The sequence below is a fragment of the Paramisgurnus dabryanus genome, chromosome 8 (genome assembly GCF_030506205.2).
Source record: "Paramisgurnus dabryanus chromosome 8, PD_genome_1.1, whole genome shotgun sequence".
In the NCBI taxonomy this organism is placed as follows: domain Eukaryota; kingdom Metazoa; phylum Chordata; class Actinopteri; order Cypriniformes; family Cobitidae; genus Paramisgurnus; species Paramisgurnus dabryanus.
In genome coordinates this window covers 1443277-1459507 of record NC_133344.1, presented here as the reverse complement: position 1 = coordinate 1459507, position 16231 = coordinate 1443277, and the positions used below count along the sequence as shown (strand labels likewise).

Sequence of the window (16231 nt, the reverse complement as noted above, 5' to 3'; positions counted from 1 at the left end):
ACACCAACCATGGTTGTTTAGTTGTCAAAACCAGAGTTTCTGTGGTTACTATAGTGGTTTTTTGGTTTTAACTGTAAAAAACATGTTTCATTTTCATATGGGATGCTTCTTTTGCTCTGGCACTGCTTATTCATGAAACCACCCTGCTGGAAAAACCAGCATAATTCCCATGCTGGTCTATACTGGTCCAAGCTGACCAGCATATCAGCACCAGAACACAACATATGCTGGGTTGCTGTTTTTTTCCAGCAGGGCAACCATCACTCACTGTTTACTTGTAGAAATATTCTGGGACGCTCCTTTTTTAAAAATATGCAAATTTTTCAGCTCCCTGTTGGAATCCATACCATTTTGGAGTCGATCTCTGGGTCTGGCGGTACCACTTTTAGCAAAGCTTAGCATAATTAATTGAATCTGATTAGACCATTAGCATCAAAAATGACCATAGAGTTTCAGTATTTTCTCTTTTTTATTATTATTTTATTTCTCTGTTTGTTTTGTGTTTTGGCTGGCAGTGGGAGCTACTTGGTGATTTCGTGGCGTGAAGCCAAAGGTTTGGGGATATCAAATTACGTGACTAAGTGTAATTTAACTTTATCAAAGAACCTGATAAAATATGAAAATATATATTCCCAGATATTTAATATAGGCTATAGGGAATTGCACGCAACATACATGTTTTTTATTTAGTTTTTAATGACCCACCCTGCAATAAACTGACAATTTCTTTACCTGCCCCAACCCGCGGATTACCCACCTGTTATAAGATGACCCGCACATTACTAGATATGGCAGCAAAGTATGCCAAGCTATGCTTAAAGTGGTATCGCCAGACCCGGAGATCAGCTGAATGGATTCCAAAACGGTAAAACTCAATAAAGTTTGGTTACTACACGTTTACCACAAAAAAACTTATTTTTACGTAGGGTGACCATACGTGCCATTCTTCCCGGACACGTCCTGGCCAGGATTTCGGGTTCGCCTTCCGGAAGTCGTATTCGTCGACTGCATAAGTCATAGATGATTATTATTATTATTATTACAGAAAAGCAACCGTTACATTTGAACGTGAGAATAAAACTATGATTGTATGTTTTATGTTTTTAACCGAATGGCGTATGCGGTCAACAAATACGACTTCTGGAAGACACATCGAAATCCTGGCCAGGACGCGTCCAGGAAGAATGGCACGTATGGTCACCCTACATGAGGGTAAGGATTATTATGGCTTGATTTACCCACCACATAAAATCATCAAATCCATCACTTCATGCAAGCATATAATGAAATGAAATGTCACATTTAATAGTCAGAGTCAAACTTAAACACATGATATTCATGTAAAAGATGATATTCAGTAGACATAAGGAATCACTTTGTATGGCACTCTTGTACAATATTCTCTCCATGCACTTCCATGTTTCTTCATACACGACTCTTCAATCTCATTGGCTCGTTTTCTCAGTAAATTAAAACACTGTAGTGCTGGTAGATACGGGACAGCGCTGCTGAATCCTGCATGACAAACAAACACAAATCCATCAAACAATGACATTCAGAAATCTTCACTGAATCAAGCTCAATGTTTGCATGAACAGATCTGGAGTTTAATGTACCACAGGGGAGACACCAGGCTAACATCATCATAATGTCTCCCAGATAATTGGGGTGTCTGACCCAGCCAAACCATCCCGAGACCAGCAGATTCTTTCCTGACGGGCTTTTGATGGTCTCTAGATCTTTAAAAGAGAACACATTATCAACAATTTAGATTATTTGACTTCATCTTAAAGGTCACCTATTATGCAAAATCCACTTTTTTTACAAGATGTTTGGATATTAATGTGTGTTGGCAGTGTGTAAACACAAACACCATATGTAAAAAAGTTTTAGTCCTTATTAAACCAAAAGCAATCTCATTAGACATGTTGTTTCAAATCTCTTAATCAATGTGAAGTCACAATGAGTAAGCCCCACCCACTTACAGTCCTGCATTACCATAGTGTCAGTGAGTTGTACTCTGTCCACTAGATACTATTGTCTCAGACTGTATTAATCACATCTCTTTATGCTAAAAGCGCTCCCTGTCTGTTTGTAAGGAAGTGAGGAGCTGTAGCTCATTTGCATTTAAAGGTACAGACATTAAAACAGTGCGCTTTACCTAAATAGGGTCATTTTGAACATGCTATAATAAATAATCTGTTTTGTATTTTGAGCTGAAACTTTACAGACACTTTCTATGCACACCTGAGACTTATATCACATCTTGTAAAAATGCCATAATAGGTGCCCTTTAAATAACATTTCAGTCACAGATATGCAAAAATCAACTGATGTGTTTATACCCAAACTAGTTTTTAACATTTACAAGAAAGCAAAATGAGAAAGCGAAGATGTGATATGTACTCGTGTAAGCTGGATGACTTGGATTTCGACGAAAACCGTCTTTCTGCTCATTGGACAGATAGTAAATCAGGAAGCCAGTAGCTGTTGAAGCGAAGAAGACAGATGATAATGAGATTTGACGTAATGTGTTATAAACACAAATATAATTTACATTGAGCGTCTGTGGATTGATATTAAAGTTTCTTCTCACCAAACAGCAGACAGATGGGCACAGCTGACAGATAATGGATGTGATTGGGCTTTTGAAGAAGAAAGTATACGGGCAGACTGGAGAAGAAAGGGATCCAGATATACTCGCCCATAATCATAATGAACCCTATGGGCTCCTCTGTAAACTCTTTGGTTGTCAGTATAGATCCCTAAAGATGAACAGCAGATATATTATTCATATTTACAAAGATCAAATGAATGTTTCTCACTGTTCAGTGTGATTGATAACTGGAAACGCCTGAATAGTATTACTACATGTCTTATCTGTTAATGTTTAGCTTTTAATAAATCGGCACTGGTGGCCAATGACTTCTTTTTGTATTTAGCCCGTCATGTGTGTGGATCGTCACATCAAAATATGTGTTCGGCGAATCATGTAAACTTATGTGCATGTGTCATGTCAAAATAAGTGTCTAACATTTCGAAGGGGTTCATGATAAAATAGATGCTCGTGTTTGCCAGATACTTGCTTAATCTCATGTGTAATCAGATTTTAGTGTTAGGTTAATGTCTCTTTTATCATAAACCCTTTCGATGCGTATGCAGCAGGCACGTATTTTGACATTACACATGATACACATGGTTCACATGACGCAACAAACACATATTTTGAATTCTTGCCCCACGGAAGAGAAGTCACCGGCCGCCACTGTAGATGAGTTTAGAAAAACAAAGAAATCTTAACAAAATACAAAATAACACAGATATTATGTGCACTTACAGCCTGTGAAATTATACTGATGTTTTACTGTGTTTCTGTATAGCTCAACGGTAAAGGATTGCATCAGCAGTGCAAAAGGGTATGGGTTTGAACCCAGTAAACACACATATTGATAAAAAACTAAAGTATATCGATTGTAAGTGACTTTTTTCATAATAATGATGAACAGTATGTTATAAATTTATTGTAATAAATAAAAATAATCCAATCCAGTATATATTTTATACATAAAATCATCACAAAAAATGATGTTTGTGTCACTTTTAGTGGTTTTACCAACAACGGCCACTAGGTGTCAACAGTTTGCTGCATACTCTTGTCACAAATTAATAAATTACTGTCATGGCATTATTATTACTGCTTAAATGTTTTGATATATGAAAACTATATTCTAAGACCTTTCCAATGATATATAGTTTGTTGTGATAGATTACAATTTACATGCAAAATATTGAAGTAAACAAAGGTGTCCCGCTCATGGGACAGCGCCAGTTAAGGAACTCGAATCATTAAATTCCTTATAATTCTTACAACAGCAAACAATATAAAATACAAAGACATAAACAATCGTGTTATACTCATGTAGGACCTCGTGATCCTCTGACCTCATCAATGAGAAAATCCAATATGTAAATGAGATGAAAGCCAATGACAAGCATCATAGAGACAGAGAGCGAATCCTTCATCTCTATAGCAGTCAGGAGATAAATCACATCCATCATAGCCTGCAGGACATTAACACAACATTAATCATCACACACAGACTTTTTATAAATCATAAACCATCAAAACATTATTGGCACAAACTCACCCAGCCGATAAACCCGATCCTGACCATGACAAACTGTTTGACATCGATGTCGCCCACACGAGGGTCCATAATTTGACCCAGAATGAAATTCAACAGGGGCTTCGCTATTTTGAAGATAAACAATTAATACAATATAAACTCACACAGATATGAACACATTTAAGATCATATTTCATATCACAGCAACAGTCAGCCAAAACTTCAAGCGCTTGTGTGTTTTTACTGTTTACTCATCATAACAAGATGCATCCATAGTTTATGTAATCTGTGAGATCTTTATGTACAATATATATGAATTTAAAGAGTAAGGTTTGTACCTGTGCTCTCATAGTGCACCTGTGTAGAGGAGGATGTTTGTAGTGGGTACAGGTACAACATCAGACTGAAGAGCAGAGAGACGGCCACACCCGCGCTCACCAATGAAAATAACCTGTGGGTCAAACCGCTGGCCCGGACAAACCCAAAGTACCACAGAGTCAAGAGCAGAACCAAGCTCAATATGAACGCATGGAGACCTGCGACACATGATGTGCACCCAATGTCAATACAAAAACATCACAAATGTGCATTCATGAAAAAGAAATAAGTAGAAATTTAACTTACCATTGAGTTTGTATTTCAAACGCTTTCCATGAAAGCCTATTTTGCCTTCCATCACCTGCATATATGAAGATAAAATTATCAGCTTATCTTCAGCTTACTTAAACAGATGGGCTTGACACTATTTAAAAGCAAAACATTTTGGCAACACTTTACAATAAGGTTCATTAGTTAACATTAGTTAACTACATTAGTTAACATGAATATGGACTGACTTATACAGTATTTATTAATCTTTGTTAATGTTAATTTCAACAATTACAAATACTTTATTAAAATCTTGTTAACGTTAGGGTTAGGGTTAATGCACTGTGAACTAACATTAACAAACAATTAAAAGCTTTATTTCTATTAACTAACATTAATAAAGATTAATAAAAACTGTAACAAATGTATTGCTCATGGTTTGTTCATTTTAGGTAATTAACTTATGTTAACTAATGAACGTTATTGTAAAGTGTTACCAAGATTGTTTTTGCAATGAAATCATCTATATACTTATATGGCAACATTTTTTTAAATATACCCTAAATACATTTTGTAGAAAGTAAAGCAATTAAATATTATTAAATACAAAATGAATTTTAAGGGCAAGCAATTATATCCCATATGTCAAGAAATTAATTCTTTGCCAAAATATATTTAAAATATAGGCTAAATACAAGAAAATGTGAAAATGATGTTAAAAATATGTTTTATTTAAACCTCTTTGTAGTTTTTTTTTGTAAAATAAATAAGTTTGTAACATAAACAAAAAACAAGTTTTTCTTCCAATGGGACGTGAATTTATTTCCTTGGTTTGAAATATAGAGGGCTAAATATATATTATAAATGCTTTAAAATATATTTATTCTTAAAATATATATTTCAAAATATACAAAAAAGGCCCAAACATATATTTTTGTAAACATATTCCAAAATATATTTCAGCAAATGTATCTTTTGACCATTTTTTATATTTTGCAATATATTTTAAAAATAAATTTATTTTAAATATTTGGCCCTCCATATTTCAAACCAAGGAAATATATTCACATCCCATTGAAAGAAAAACTTGTAGTAATTCTCATAGTAATTAAATGTGATCTTTGTCTTTCTAATGTTTTCTCATATGTTTATTTAATGCTTAGAGTTAAGACACATGTTTGAGCTGTGTCAAAATAAAGATCTTAAAATAAGCCAGTGGCATAGATTTGTCTCAGGATGCACACCATTAACGTCTTTCTCTAACACATGTTTATGAAAGATGCTTAATTTAACTAAGGTCTAGTCTTGGCTTAAGCTAAGCCTTGTCCATTGAGTTCTTAAGAGCGGTCTCACCTGTCCTACAGGTAGATAATAGAGCGCCCCCTGCAGGAGAGTATATAAGAGCAGCAGAGAGACAGAGGTCCAGTCCCAGACCGGCTTTTCTGAAGAACCCAACAGAACCCAGGGTTCAGAGGACGGACGACAGCAATCCAACAGTGTTATGAGAGAGACTCCCAACAAAACACACAGCACACACAAAACTGACAAAAACACAAACACACACCGATGACAAACTCGCTGAGCTGTTATGATAAATAATGAAGTCTCATCATCATCATCATCATTGTGAAGACTTACAGCTGTTGTTCCAGGGACTGTTGACCTCTTTGATCTTCTCATGTCCATTATCCTGCTGAAATCCATTCATGTGGGACTACAGAGATTCAGAGAAACACAACAGCCAATCATCTCATCTACATTTCTTTACAATAGATCAGAAGATCATGGATCTGTTTTACAGTCTGTTTTTGAAAGTTTAAACAGATATCATATTACTGCATAGTAAGAAATAAAGTATAATAAACTCACCTGATGATTTGACTCATGTGTGCTCATCTTGTCCTTTAAAAGAGAAGAGGATTTTTATTAACAAGACTTCAATATCAACGTGTCACAGATAACCCTAATCAATGAGTTATGAACTGAAGTCAGAAGTGTCTTACCACAGGCAGATAAAGAGTCTTTATGTGAGACAGACAGAAGTGAAACTCTTCCTCCAGATGAGGTGGGTTTATATTTCAGCTGTTACCACACACAGATGATGGGTTGCGACTCTGTGGCGGACGCAATAACAGAAAACGCATAACGGACAAACTGTGAATTACTACACAAGAGCATTCATCCTGTGAAAACTCATCACAAGACTTTTATTTAGTGATTTTTTACACTTAAGTCTTGATTTCCTTCACTGAGTAAGATCATGACAAAGATCAATGTGAAATCAAAACTTTAATGTTCTTCATCTCATCATTAGATTGAGACTTAACCTGGACTTCACAGGCATGATCATGTATTATAATTTTCAATGAAAGGTTTCTATTAAATTTGAAAAATGCAAAATAGAAACGATTAATTAATTGCATTTGGAGTCACATTGGAGTCATGTGGATGGCATGATGGATTTGTAGGATATATTTATGATGAATGTATTTCATAGCAGCCGTTTAGTAAACTCTCATGGTAAAACCTCATACTGTTTAAATCTCATACTGAATATTAATGTCCCACTTCGGGGAAATTCAAAGTTTTATTGTTGTTTATTTGTCTATGTGGGGTTTTACTTATGTTTTAACACAAGCCATGTGCAAAATTATCATTCAACACCATTGCTGTATTTTTTCTATAAAATTGTAGCTGTGTGATTTAAATAGAGGCGGAGACCAATTTGCATATTCATAGATCCGGGTATATTAAATGAGGCAAAGGGGTAGCTGTTTAAAAACAGGAAGAAATGACTGTGACAGGTAAAACTTTTACATAAGTGATTATGATGATAAAAGATAAGCTTTAACTGATAGAAAAAAAGAGTATTTAAATATATAATAAAAGCCTACTTCTGAAATATACTTTTTATAATTTTATATTTTATACATACTTTATACATTTTATACAAACTTTGATATTTTGGCCAGGAAACATAGCTTATATGTTTTGCTGTATGGGTTGTAAAATTAGAAATGTATTTGTTGCCACTGAAATACATTTTGAAATATATTTTGATATATGAAAGTTAAAATTAAATATATTTTTAAATTCAAAAATATATTTAATTAAGCTTCACTTTATACAAAATGTATTAAACATATATTTAAAACACATTTTTGACCAAATAAATGTACTCTTATAAGACACTTTTTATTAGACACTTATAAATAATATAAATAATAGATAGATGTATAAAAAAATGTTAAATAATATTAAGAATCAGTCCACTGCAGGAGTATTTGATGTTTTAATAACAGATTTCCATATACAAACTGGTTATTGTGATATTGTCAGCCAAAAAAACAAAGACATGCGGTGAAATTGAATCTCTTTATCACTGTACAGAAAGTCAATGTGAATAAAGCTGAATGTTTACTGTAGATATACTGTAGTTCATAAATGTGTTCCCTTGTGTTATATACCATCATATGATGACATACTCATATTACAAACAGAAATGATGCTTTAGCACTTTAAAAAACCTAAAATGAACTGTGAGCAGTATTTTAGAAAAGCGCACATAAGAAAGTTCAACATCCATTGGTCCACAACATTTATTCAGTTAACAACAAAGATGAATGACATTGTTATAGTCTGAAATAAAAACAAATGAATACACACACGTTTAAAGGAAAAGAGCGAGGTGTTGACCATAATGATGGTGTGAATGTGTTAAATAGCTGAGTTTATTTACTACAGGAGGATATTGAGTGTAAAAGCAGTATTATGTATTATAATACAGGCATGAATGTTTATGCTTGCTCACCTGTACATTACTTTAATGCAGCAGGTGGATTTACATTAGAAGATGATTTGTCCTTCAAGCGTTAGTTTACAATGAATTTACAATGAATACGTGAAGACATCAGGGCGGCAAACTGATATAAAAGACACCTCACAGCTGACAGTATGTCTGATATCCATTTACAGTGTTATTTACACGAGCATTGAAGATGCTAATAATATTCATCTGCATAATGCTTGCATGGTTAATGTTTGATATCTTTAAAAAAAAATTAACAACATAAGACAGCACGAATATATGAAGAAATCTTCAGAAAGCACAGTGATCATCAAATCAATCTGAAAATGTGCAAAATGTCGCAAGAGGCAACAGCAGGCGTTGCTACAAGAGTTATGTGTTTACTTCACTACTGTGATAAAATCTGACATAAACAAAACAAATGATGGAGCTCACACTAAAAACATTCAGCTGTTCACCTCACTAAAACATATTTATAAAACATGAACTTTCTACCAATTGAGCTTTGTGTAACTCAAAGTCCAATGCAAAAGATGAACTTTACATCACAAAGCCATCAAAATCCTGCACACATTTAATGCATATGTCACTATTTACAATGCAGACTTTTATATATTAATCATTTCAGTTCAATACTTCAATACACCTTGTCCTCCTCCATTATAGAGTAGTCTAAATATATACAATATAAATCATCTGAATGATGGAATAAATAAATTAAAAACACAACGGCCGTGCCTGTAGCAAAGATCAGAGAGATGAGATCTCAGGACCGGCGTGCAGAAGTCTCTGTCGAGCATCAGAGTTCAGGTTTGTGTTCACGGCGTGTGCGTGCGGTGACGTTGATTTGCTGATCTAAACAGGGCTGGTTTGGTGGAGGTTGATAACACTGTGAGTCTGGTTGGGTTATACCACCGTCCCGCTCGGCGAGCTCCCGTTCTGTGCCGACAGCGGTTGAGGCGGATGCTGACATCAGATGAGAAACAGCAGGAGTTAATACATGACGCCAACACACCTGCTAATGATACATTTTAGAAAAACTACATTTTTGTATTATAACCTGCTTATTTTATCATTGATGGTAAGACTATTACTTAGACTATCAAAGCTGATGGCATTGTGGAAGGGTCACATGTAAAATACTCAATGAAGCTTTAAATGCGGACTCACCGCTTTGCCAGGTCGTGCCCAGGTGCAGATGAGTCCTTCTTGACACGCGGTGATGATGCAGTCGTTCATGAAGACGAGTACGGTGAGACGCTCGTGGGCGATTTTCTTACAAACCAGCGGCTCCAGCAGAGGCACCTCATTCATACGAGGACACAGCGTGGTGCCCAAAACCTTAGCGCCGTCCAGTCGGTTGCTGCGCGGGGCGACGTTGATCTTGTCGTTGCTCTTGCTGATGTTGCCCAGGCTGTGGTAGCGCTTGTGCTCCTTTTCCCCTCCCGCCCCTGATTTGTCCGATTTGCGCTCCTGCAGGGACAGCGTTGCGAAGCGGCCGATGCTGAACGGGGCACTTCCGCCTGCGCCGCCTCCCACCGTTCCCCCACCCTCCGTCGACCCCTGGCTCTTGGACGCGTTGGCGACGGCAGGGTGCGGCAGCGAGTTGGAGCGAGACAGCGAGCGAGGCAGCGGCAGGGGTAGCGTGGACGCCTGGTGGGGGTTGGAGGGGTGGTGGTGACCTTCCACTCCACTGCCGGCGCTGTTGAGAGCAGCGGAGCCAGACGTTGGGAGCGTGGGGCCGAAGGTGTTGGTGAGTGCACGGGAGAGAGGCAGCCGTGGGTAGAGGACGTCGTCCGTCAGGTCCCACAAACAGAACTGCGTGTCCTGCCCGACGGATCCAAATCGGTACGACACGGACGACGCACCACCTTTCGAGCTGTGCCGTGAGAGACGGGACAGCGTGCTGCTAGTGCGCACACGACCGAAGTGCAGCGCCCCCTGCTGAAGGTCCTCTTCGCTGCCGCTGAGCTCCATCGGCTCCTCGTCCTCCAGGTTGGTGGTGAAGGGGTCGAAAGCCACGACGTTGACCCAGGACTTGTGACCGTGACCTCGCGCCACCACGCGACTTTCAGCGAACGACCACACGGTGACCAGGTCGTCCTCCCCGCCAGTGGCAAGATACTTGCCATCCGGGCTCCAGGAGACGCACAGCAGGCCCCCGAAATAGCTCTTCATCACGCCCTGCAGCTCCATCGAGTCGAAGTGGAAGACGCGGAGGCAGCCGTCCTGACCGACGCAAGCGACGTGCACACCATCTGGCGAGAAGGCGAACTCGTTCAGCCCGCCCTCGCCAACCACCCAGCGGAGTAAAGGATTGCGAGGTGTCTTGGTTTTGCAGGAGTAGACGGCGAAACCCTCGCCCTGGCGCAGCAGGCAGTACTGAGGAGCTGCGGTGCCGCATGGGTGCTCCACGTTGTAGAGGTAGAGATGACCGCTGGCATGAGACGCCAGGAAAAGGTTATCAGATTTCGGAAGCCATTTCAGACATGTAACCTTTGATTTGTCTATCAACCTCTGAGAAAGAGAGAAGAGAGTGAGCGTCAGTGATGCGCAGCAAATCAATTCATCACCACCTCCTCCAGCGCTATCTCTGTCTCCAAATTTTCTTTATAATATTCAATTTTATTGTGCAGTGCAGACAGGCAGACTCAACGAGACCGGTTCGGTAAGAGTAACTTCTTGTTTTCAGTAAGTTGACAAATTCAAACTGCCTTGAGGATATTACAAAATGGTTGGGACAGACTGAGGCTGTTTCTGGTAAAAAGATGTTCCTCTTACTGAACTATAAGGGTGATCAGGGGTTTTATTAACTCTGGTCAGGGTCTGTCTTTAAGTTTTTAAGGTCACCACATAATATGGCAATTTTTCAAGATGTTATATCAGTCTCTCAGGTGTCCCCAGAACCTCCCTGTGAAGATTATATTATTTATCATTACATCATGGAGGTTGTGTACACAGACAGACGACACACAATTGTGTTAGGGAAAGAGTTACCTAAGACAGATGTTGTAGACACAGGTTAATATTACAGACTTTTCTCCTCACCTCCTCATTGAAGAGCTTGCTGGTCTCTTTCTTTATGGGATCCAGATATTGCACCTGTCCAGCGGAGAAGCCCACGATGAGAGCTACGCTGTCAGCTGTAGCAGAATATTGATTGAAATCATGACACGTAGGCTGGGTTCCTTTATAGATGCGTTTGTCTATAGGTTTACTGAGATCCACAGCCTGCACACAGAGACAGATCACACTGTGAGTGTTAACATCACAATAATGATACAATACAACTGTCACACACTCCAGTACAGGGTCTCGTATCTGAAGAGCTATCAGACTTAATATCTTAATTTATACACATAACAGATACATGTTAAGAGAATATGATTAGGTCTCTGAGATACAAATAAAGTCAGAATGAAACCACCGACATCATCCAGAAGACAAACTGAACCTCTGTTTACTGTACCTATACATGTAACCTAAGTATTAATTTGACAGACATGATGCACTGGTGACTGTTCTCAGGTCAAGTTTGACCTCTTGTGGTGATCCACGTATGTTTGAAATAAATACACAATATAAGTACACACACACCGCCGATTTTAATCATAATGGTCATTTGAATATTAGGTTTATGTTTCACATTTTTTTCACAATATCGTGATTTAGGGGTGGGCGATATGACCAAAATCTTCTATCACGATAGGATTAATTTTATATCATGATAACGATATGTATCACGGTAGAGTTTTTTATGTTTTAATAAGGTTTAAATCTTTAATACCATAGAAATGTTCATAATTCTCACAAAGAACATATACAAGCATAGAAAGAAGATAAAAACAAACAAAACTCAAGCTCTCTGAAGATACACAGTCAATAAGAATGATAATAAATAATTATGCATGTATGTATAGGCCTATATATATTTTTATTTAAGGTAGAAAAGTGATTTAATCAGGAGCAGTGAGAGATTTTTTTCTCAATGCTGTTTGATTAACACGAGTGACAGACAGGAGCAAAATTAGGTAACTTCCCCTTTAAGACCAAAGTCCGGATCCAATACACTGTTACACATGCGCTTTCTCTTTTAGCTGTTTACTTCCTCTTAAGACCTTACTGGTCGTGTTTATGATGATGCTTGCAAAGACGGGAATTTTGACGCATATGTGTATTTAAGGCCAATAAAGCGGGAAAAATGCTCACGAGCTTAATAAGCAGAGGTCGCGCGACTTGCGCGCTCCTCACAGACAGAAAGAGCAGCGGTTGCGCGACTTGTCCGCTCCTGACACACAGAAAGAACGCACGCATACAGATCTGTTGTCTGTGTTTCAATGGCTTAAAATAACTTGTTTTAAAACTGCAGTGCTTAAATACGTGTACAAACGTTACGTTTTCGCGACCACACGCACAGGAGCGTGACGTGGGCACGTAACCTCGATAGAAACGATAGTCCAAAATCTCTACCGGTTGACAAATTTCTACCGGTTAATTTTGTCTACCGGTTTATCGCCCACCCCTATCGTGATTGTAGGGTAACCTGAACCCACTGCTGTGTTTTGTATTGACTAATGAGCTGAGATGATCACCATTACACCCCTAAACTAAATGACAGATATGTGTTTTTGAGTCAGTCTGTCCTCCAGCAGCAACCCTGCGGTCTGAGCCAACACAAACATCCTGGTCAACAAAAATAAATGATTTACTGATAAAACAAGCATGAGACTCGCAGGTTATTTTTTTGCATAGCCCTACAAACCGGTGCATATCTCAAACCTGTGCACATCACAAACCTGTGCAAAATCACAAACCTGTGCACATCACAAACCTGTGCAAAATCACAAACCTGTGCACATCTCAAACAGGTGCACATCTCAAACAGATGCACATCACAAACCTGTGCAAAATCTCAAACAAGTGCACATCACAAACCTGTGAAACATCACAAACCTGTGCACATCTCAAACAAGTGCAAATCTCAAACAGGCGTACATCTCAAACAGGCATACATCTTAAACCTGTGCACATCTCAGACAAGTGCACATCACAAACCTGTGAAACATCACAAACCTGTGCACATCTCAAACAAGTGCAAATCTCAAACAGGCGTACATCTCAAACAGGCATACATCTTAAACCTGTGCACATCTCAGACAAGTGCACATCACAAACCTGTGAAACATCACAAACCTGTGCACATCTCAAACAAGTGCAAATCTCAAACAGGCGTACATCTCAAACAGGCATACATCTTAAACCTGTGCAAAATCACAAACCTGTGCACATCACAAACCTGTGCACATCTCAAACAAGAGCACATCACAAACTTGTGCAAAATCACAAACCTGTGCACATCTCAAACAAGTGCACATCACAAACCTGTGCAAAATCACAAACCTGTGCACATCTCAAACAAGTGCACATCACAAACCTGTGCAAAATATCAAACCTGTGCACATCACAAACAGACGTACATTTCAAACAAGTGCAAATCACAAACCTGTGCACATCTCAAACAAGTGCACATCACAAACCTGTGCAAAATCACAAACCTGTGCACATCACAAACCTGTGCACATCTTCAACAGGCGTACATCTCAAACAAGTGCACATCACAAACCTTTGCAAATCACAAACCTGTGCACATCACAAACCTGCGCACATCACAAACCTGCGCACATCACAAACAGGCGTACATCACAAACAAGTGCAAATCACAAACCTGTGCAAAATCACAAACCTGCTGCACATCTCAAACAAGTGCACATCACAAATCTGTGCAAAATCACAAACCTGTGCACATCACAAACCAGTGCGCATCTCAAACAGGCGTACATCTCAAACAGGTGCACATCTCAAACAAGTGCACATCACAAACTTGTGCAAAATCACCAACCTGTGCACACAACAAACCTGTGCACATCACAAACCAGTGCGCATCTCAAACAGGCGTACATCTAGAACAGGTGCGCATCTTAAACAAGTGCACATCACAAACCTGTGCAAAATCTCAAACCTGTGCACATCACAAACCTGTGCACCTCTCAAACAGGTGCAAATCTCAAACATGGTTACATCACAAACTTATGCATATCACAAACCGGTGCACATCTCAAACAGGTGCACATCACAAACTTATGCACATCTCAAACAGGTGCACATCTCAAACGGGTACATCACAAACTTATGCACATCACAAACTTATGCACATCACAAACCGGTGCACATCTCAAACAGGTGCACATCTCAAACAGGTGCACATCTCAAACAGGTGCACATCACAAACTTAATGCAAACCGGTGCAAATCACTGCGTATGACAATTTTTTCCTCTAAAGTTAAATGTAACCCAGTTTGATATTAATATTGTTTAGATGCTCTCTGTATTGTTTCTTTTATTCCACACAATGACAATAAGTTAATGAAATCAGTCATTAATATCGATACCGATCCCAAACACAGTCAGTCGATAAGAATCTGTCAAAGCAACAGTTCAGCGCATCGTTCCAGTTTCAGTAGCCATGATGAGAAAGAAGAGATGCTCGCACCCGTCTTTACCTTTTTAATGTTTGTGTAGGTGTAGAAGTAAAGTTCCCTGCCGATGTTAAAACACACGCGCTCCGAATCCTCGCTCGGGTCCTCCGGCTTCAGCTTCACCATCGACACCCGAACCGGCGGCAAGAAACCCGGGGAGGAGTTGGCGGCGGACCCGGGCCCCTGCACCAGCCCGACACCAGCACCGCCGCCCGGGATGGAGCCCGTGGTCGCTCCGGGTCCCACCGTGACGCTCGCTGAAGGTCCCCGCGGCAGTCCGGCCCGCTGCTGAGAGTCTGAGAGGGTGAGCAGCTTGTAAAATCCCTCTCGTGTCCGGAACTGAGATTTAATCTCATTGATATCCTTCAATGCGCCTCCATCTCCGGCCATCTTTAGTCCAGACGCGCCGCACAGGAAACAACGCGCGTCTGACCTGGAAATGATGCGGGAAAACAGCGGCGCGCGCGTGCACAGACCACCACAAGACCACTATTGAACATGTATTACGTCATTTTAGCAGGTTAGTGTTTATATGATCTTAGTTTCATTTTCCTTTAGCAATACGTTTACTGTACATTGCTTTGGTGAAAAGAGGGGGCCAATGCAATATTTAATTGAATCAAAACAGGGAGATGGAGAGTAACATAACAACAATAATAATATATAATATATTTTAAATCAAACTAAACAGTGAAATTTAATGAGGTATTATTCGTCTTTAATTTGTGTGCTAAAATTAGCTAATTTGTGCTAGCTAAAATTAAATAAATACCTCACTGGATAAGATCAAACTCAGAAAAAGTTTATATAGGTTTAGTAGATACATCGTCCTTTCATAAATCACTGAGGTACTGTAGATATGAAGCTTTTAGATTTATTTCTTTAATGGTTAATATTTGATATAGTTGTCATTAACTCAGTCATCTTTACTATCCAGAGATGCTCGTGTCGATCAGCATCATAGGCGGAGTTTTGCTGGCACCTATCGGCAAAGACGGGTACTGCAATACTGTAAGATTAGCGAGAGAGTGCAGTTTCATGGTTTTTAAATGAATTACAACTTATTTATTACTCAGTTTACCCATTGAAATATTAAAATTAGACAAATAAAATATGAATTATTATATTTCTGTTTTATTACTACCTCAGACAATATCATAATTGTAAATATC

The 16231-nt window shown here is 38.9% G+C and overlaps 2 protein-coding genes across 2 annotated transcripts; both read right to left on the bottom strand.

Moving 5' to 3' along the window:
* Positions 1–1281: 1281 nt before the first annotated feature.
* LOC135770231 (delta(14)-sterol reductase TM7SF2) lies at positions 1282–6741 on the bottom strand. Its single transcript, XM_065279962.1, has 12 exons — positions 6719–6741; positions 6585–6617; positions 6354–6429; positions 6069–6256; positions 4752–4806; positions 4466–4663; positions 4149–4252; positions 3943–4062; positions 2597–2765; positions 2407–2487; positions 1617–1739; positions 1282–1515 (listed from the first exon to the last, which is right to left on the bottom strand). The coding sequence occupies exons 2-12, from the start codon at positions 6609–6611 to the stop codon at positions 1355–1357; spliced, it is 1302 nt and encodes a 433-aa protein (XP_065136034.1). The 5' UTR covers positions 6612–6617; positions 6719–6741; the 3' UTR covers positions 1282–1354.
* A 1251-nt stretch (positions 6742–7992) lies between these two features.
* LOC135770635 (WD repeat-containing protein 20) lies at positions 7993–15489 on the bottom strand. The gene is made up of 4 exons (XM_065280281.2): positions 15084–15489; positions 11572–11754; positions 9694–11040; positions 7993–9489 (listed from the first exon to the last, which is right to left on the bottom strand). The coding sequence occupies exons 1-4, from the start codon at positions 15447–15449 to the stop codon at positions 9430–9432; spliced, it is 1956 nt and encodes a 651-aa protein (XP_065136353.1). The 5' UTR covers positions 15450–15489; the 3' UTR covers positions 7993–9429.
* Positions 15490–16231: the final 742 nt, after the last annotated feature.